Source organism: Pelophylax lessonae (assembly GCF_965119305.1).
Source record: "Pelophylax lessonae genome assembly, chromosome: 4".
Lineage (NCBI taxonomy): Eukaryota > Metazoa > Chordata > Amphibia > Anura > Ranidae > Pelophylax > Pelophylax lessonae.
Window position 1 is genome coordinate 195,394,130 of NC_138771.1, and position 6,000 is coordinate 195,400,129.

At 43.1% G+C, this 6,000-nt stretch overlaps 1 protein-coding gene across 1 annotated transcript in view; it reads left to right on the plus strand.

The window, feature by feature from the left end:
- Window positions 1-5,493, plus strand: part of HBP1 (HMG-box transcription factor 1) — a 68,269-nt gene extending 62,776 nt beyond the window's left edge. The window contains exon 11 of the mRNA XM_082254391.1: window positions 4,565-5,493. Coding sequence (XP_082110517.1) covers window positions 4,565-4,582 — 18 coding nt within the window. The 3' untranslated portion in view covers window positions 4,583-5,493. The remainder of the gene's footprint in view (window positions 1-4,564) is intronic.
- Window positions 5,494-6,000: the final 507 nt, after the last annotated feature.

The following is a 6,000-nucleotide window of genomic DNA, read 5'->3' on the forward strand; positions in this document are numbered from 1 at the left end:
GGAAAAGAGACCATACCGGTGGAGCCACATGTCGAACCCCCTGAATGAAGGTACAAACTAAAAAGTGTATGGCTAGGGGTCACTAAAAAAAGATTGACAAGGCAGACACCTGGCCCTTGATGGTACTCAAGGCCAACTTCTGATCAACGCCCCCTTGGAGAAAGGTTAAGATCCGAGCCACAGAAAAGGCTTGAGGATGAGCGCCAAACGACTCACACCAAGAAATGTACGCTTTCCACGTACAATGGTATATCTTGTTGGAAGACTACTTCCTCACCTTCACCATAGTAGGGATCACTGATCCAGACAAACCTCTATCCCTTAGTACCTGGCTTTCAATAGCTAAGCCATTAAAACCAGCGACTGTAAATCAGGATGGTAGATTAGCCCTTGGGACAACTGGTCTCTGAGAGGAAGCCCCCAAGGGACGTTTACAGCCACTAGGATCATTGGAAGATCCTTGCTATTTATTCCTCCCAGGAACCGCGGAAGAAGCCTGAGCCGAGGATGATACTGGCCTTACCGTGGCCCTTGGATGCCTGTGACGTCTGCCAGAAAAACCCGTGATCTCGCCACAAACTTCGGTATCCTCCTGTGGAGCTGAACCTGCTAAGAGATGCATGTAGGACTGTGCAAACAGAACTAAAAAAAGGTGGATACCACCAGACTCAGTCTCTCTCCCGATTTGCATACAGACTCCATCTAAAATTTGTCGAGAGGAAGGACCACCCTGGTTGTGGGGGGGGGGGGGGGGGGGGCGGAAACCAGCGAGGGGTCTTGTCTTCTGGTCCGGAGAAGCTAGCTAGGCTTACCAGACCAAGGTTGCTTGGAACCTCCCGGGGAAGATTTAAAAGATCCAATTCCCCTATTCTCCGTCCCAGAAGCACAAAATATTTTTCTATGGGCTGAAGAGGGCTCCCGTCTGCGATGAGGCTCCTTCCCTTTCCTTGACCATGGGAGGAAGGTACCCTTCAACACCCCCCCCGCGCCTAATCGCCACTTCTAAAGGGAAACAGAGTTTGGACAGTACAGGAGCTGTATGCAAAGCTGCATCACAAATAAACACCAGGCCATGTACCAACTGATCACCTAAATCAACATCAGCAGGGGGGTCCTGCTCACTCCCTAAGCCCTGGCGCAAAAGCTTGACCCATTCAGTTAGGGTCTGAGACACCAGGGCTGAGGGAAAGACTAGTCGCAATGGCAAACTAGCCATAGTAAACATGCTGCATGCCAAAGCCTCTGCTTTCCTGTCAACCGAGTCCTTAAAGGACACTGATTCCTCTACTGGGATCATGGTTGCTTTGTTCAACCTAAAAACAGGAGGGTCCACCACTGGTGAACTAGTCTGATTTTTTAAAAATGACTTCTCAAAAGGGTAATGTACAGCAAAACGTTTGGGGTCCACAAAGGTTTATTTTGGTTGTTCCCATTGCTTACAGGAAAACCGCTCAAAATAAGGCACCTAAACCTTTGGTACGCACACTTAACCTTGCACTACAAACGACACAGCCACGTCCATGGCTACATCAGCCACATCCTCCATTTTTAAAGTCTCACGCACTGCAGTGATAAGTGCTCCTACCAGCGCTTTTTTAATTCACTGCTGTGACTATGGAGGAATCATCCTCACTATCGGATGGTTCTGGGTGTGATATTAGGACCCCTGGACAGGCCGGGTCCACGGCAGCATTAGGTTTAGAATCCGATGAGACAGACTGAGTAGGGAAAGGAAGGGGACGCTTCCTCCTGGGCATTTGCCTACATGCCTCTTCCACCCGGGACACTGAGGACTGCAGGATCACCTTCAGTGCAACCATGGGAAGCTGGGGTTCAGAGGGACCTGCCACCTCCATGAGGGGGGTCAGTGGGAGAGATGTGACTCTAAGGCTCCATAAGGAAAGGAAGACCTTGCAGTACAAAAACAATCTTTTGGCACCACAAAAGGATCCCCCCAGGGCTCAGGGTACCTATTCGCAGAGAGAGAGAGAGAGATAACACGGATTCACCCTACCGACTGGAGGAGCGCCGAGAATTCCAACCCACCATCATGGACGCCATCCCTGGTCATATGTCCCGGGCACAGGAAGAAGGAAGAGGAGGAGCTTTGGCATCCCCACGAGGCTTTGGTCGTCTCCAGTGTCTCCCAGACTAAGGGAGAATGGCCCAGTGACATCATCGGGCTACACAAACATGGCCACCAACCGGAGACCAGCCAGACTAAGGGAAAATGGCCCCCCTTGACATCGGGCTACATAAAAATGGCCGCCAACCGGAGAACAGCCAGACTAACGGAAAATGGCCAGGATCGTCCCTGTGCCCTCTGCAACGCTGCACCCTCTGCAAGGGGACCCCCCTCCTGAAGGTAGGACAGATGTTAGGGAAGACTCTGTTGTGCACTCTGCAGTGTGGGTATAGTGCTGGGGGGTTCCAGTGCAAACAGTGGGGCGTAGCCAGGTTTTTTTATGTTCTGCTTAACCATAGGGAGGAGGCAATATAACCCAGTAGTTATGATTTATGGGGCGCTGTGTCCGTCAAACGAAAGAGAAAAATGATAAACATTTCATATGGGTACACGTATGTGCACGACCGCGTACTTGCACAATTTTAACTTGCAATTTGTTTTCCTTTTTTAATTCTCTATATGCTAGAGCTGCACGATTAATCTTAAAAAAATAAATAAAAAAATTACAATCTCGATTCACCCCCCCTTCACAATCTTATTCATGATCCGTACAGTACAGAGCCATTTTCTGCTTACTTACATCTGTCAAAAAAAAAAAAAAAAAAACCTTCGGCAAATGTTTATCAACCTTGTTCAGCACTGAGCGATAACTATAAACAATGTATCATTTGGTCCTTTTAGATCAAAGGGATGAAGTTGGTCTGTAATGGAGGTCAGTTTAACCCATTTAATGCCAGTTCACACTATAGCGATCAAAGACCTCACATGTGATTCGCACCGCACTGCTCTGCAAATTACGTACAAAGTCTGTGCGATGCAAATTCAGCTATACAGATTGTATGGCTGAATTTGCATCGCATTCGGACCAAAGTCGCACAGGACCCTTTTTTTGGTCTGCACCAGAATCTAATCGCATGTGTGTTTACACCTATGTGATCTGATTCCTGTCCGAATTGACAGTTCGCATTGTGATATGCGAACTAAACTGGGGGTGTCTTTAACTTTGTATTGACACTCCCAGCAGTTCGCATATGGCAGTGTGAGCCACCTGCGAGTCGGGTGCGATGCAGCAACCCGCAGTGGATTCGCAGGGTTCCCACATCACACCGGTGTAAACTGGCACTTAAAGACTAAGCATTTTTCTGACACTTGTTGCTTACAAGTCAGCATTTTGTGCTAGAAAATTACTTAGAACCCCCAAAATTATAATATATATAAATTTTTTTTTTCACATAAACCCTAGAGAATAAAATGGCAGTTGCAGTGTGTTTTTATGTCACACTGTATTTGTACAGCGGTCTTTTAAACTCAATTTTTTGGGGTTAATTAAAAAAATATATAAAAATCTGCAAACTTAGCAAAATTTTTTTTGTATAATGTAAAACATGATGTTTATGCCGAGAATCGTGAGCTTTATTCTAAACAAAAAAAAGTTGTGATTCTCATTTTATCCAGAATCATTCAGCTCTACCATATAACTTACTTGGAGAAGTGATGCAATTATTCTTAGCAAAAAAAGCTCTCTAGGAATTTGTTTTCTCGGAATTAGATACAGGGTTCTACCCCCTCCCTAATCCTCCCTCTCTCCTGCTTTTTGATTAGCCATTTTGTTACTTGTTTTAACCACTTGCCTACTGGGCACTTTCGCACCCTTACTGGCCAAGTCAATTTTCAGCTTTCGGAGCTGTCACATTTTGAATGACCATTGCGCGGTCACGCAACACCATACCCAAACTAAATTTATTTTTTAAGACCTAGCTTTCTTTTGGTGGTATTTAATCACCAGTGTTTTTTTTTTATTTTTGCTCAACAAATGAGAAAAAAAAACACGAAAATTTTTAGAAAAATTTTTTTCTTAGTTTTGTTATAAAATTTTGTAAATTAAAATAATTTTTCTCCTTTTACTGATAATTCGTGCCCTGTCAGTGCAGATGTCCCCTGTGTGGATTTGCCAGTTTTTCGGCTCTTCTCATGCCCTGTCAGCGTGAGGAGAAGATTGGCAATAACCGGCAAAAAAAAAAAAAGACATCTCTGCTGACACCCGCTGCTATCCGATCTGATCCCGTCTGTGAGATCCAGACAGATGGAAACCCTATTTTCCATCCATCTGGAGGATCGGATAAGAGCAGATGAAAACGGACAGGTGGTTTGTTTTTGTCCGATCTCCCATAGAGGAGAGCGGGAGATCTGACAGCTCCGTCTCTGCACAGTGAGCGGAGACGGAGCTGTCATCCGTCTGCTCAGCAGGGATCATCGGATCGAGTCTGTCGGCTGCACCACCCGTGTGAAAAGAGCCATAGTCTGTGACAGTGTTGGTCTAATTGTGAATCACTAATCACATAAGGGTTAATTGTTTACAACATTCTGCATCTTTTCCAGGGCTCACAACAGCATTAAATATGAATGTAGCTGAGGTTCATGTTGGAAAGTTGCCGTTCGTCTGCACAGAGGAAGAAAATCTGACATCATATTTTTGTGGAAAAGTGACAAAACCACACTAACTGCAGCGTCTTAGAATTGATATGATTGAAGGTTTTCTTTTTTAAAGTATAGCATTACATATGCAAAAATATCAATATTTTAAACCAAATTGCCTTATTTTGAAAGAAAATTTATATATCAGGTAACCTAGGCTTGAAAAAAAAAATTGATATCCTGTGGTGCTACAATGAGGTGTGTATCAGTGTATTGTTATAAACCAACCAGGTAAAAAAAAAATGGGAACTTATAGATCATATAACTGCTGTTTATCGACCCTACTGCTTATTAATATGTATTTCACAGAGTTAATTATCTATGGCGTTAGAATTTATATGTTTCTGACGTGTTATTTTTAATGCAAGGTGCATGGAGCACTAACTGACTATTCATTGCCACTCGGCTACTTATACTATGGCAAGTGGATCATTAGCTTCCTTATGGAAAAAGGGGCCATTTATTTCTTACAGACCCCTAGGAACACCAAGGTGTTGAAGCATAAAATTTAGTAATTTTAGTTGGCTACAGAATCTACAGATAGAATTTATTTTGCTATGAGAAAAAAACGAAAATGTCATATATGATGGGGGGTGACTTTGCACTTAATTCTGGTGCAACACTTGCACTTTACTTCTTGCAGCTGTTGAAACAAACAGATGCATATATTGTTATTGTGGGTCCTGGCTATATGGCTGCGAGATGTGCTGCAATCATAGCTTGAGAATCACGGCTGTAAAACAATTTATTGTCTATGATGTCTCAATATAATGCCCCAGTAATTTTTGCACAGTATATACTTGTATATTTCAAATAAATGTTGTTGAAATGGTGTTCAGCATGTTTGTTGGTGTTCATTGGTAAAACACATTAAAAAGAAAAGATTACAATTTTATTACATCCATTTTACTGAATACATTTATAATCAAACAGTTCATTGATTTTATATATGTTTATTAATTGAAATTATCTGAAGGTAAAATAGCCATTATACAGCCTTGTCTGGTCAGCTTATGAGGCTGTAATGTTGTGTGGAGCATTATTTACATCATGAAAATATCCAGTGTTTGTATTCATAAAAGGCAGCACTGACATACGTATACAACCAGGAATTCTAGGAAGGGAATTTTGCCTTTAGAGGCCCCAAAGAAAACCAAGCCAATGGGATCATTTATATTTACCCAAAAAAACTGCTTTGGGTAAATCCTTTCTTCAAAGGAAAACACATGTGTGTTTAGGCTCTGACTGAAGCCCATTCTAGTAGCTCCTAAACAGCAGACCCAAAATTTGTATGCAGCACATACACCCGAACCTCATCACACAGGTATCCTTCTTCATGC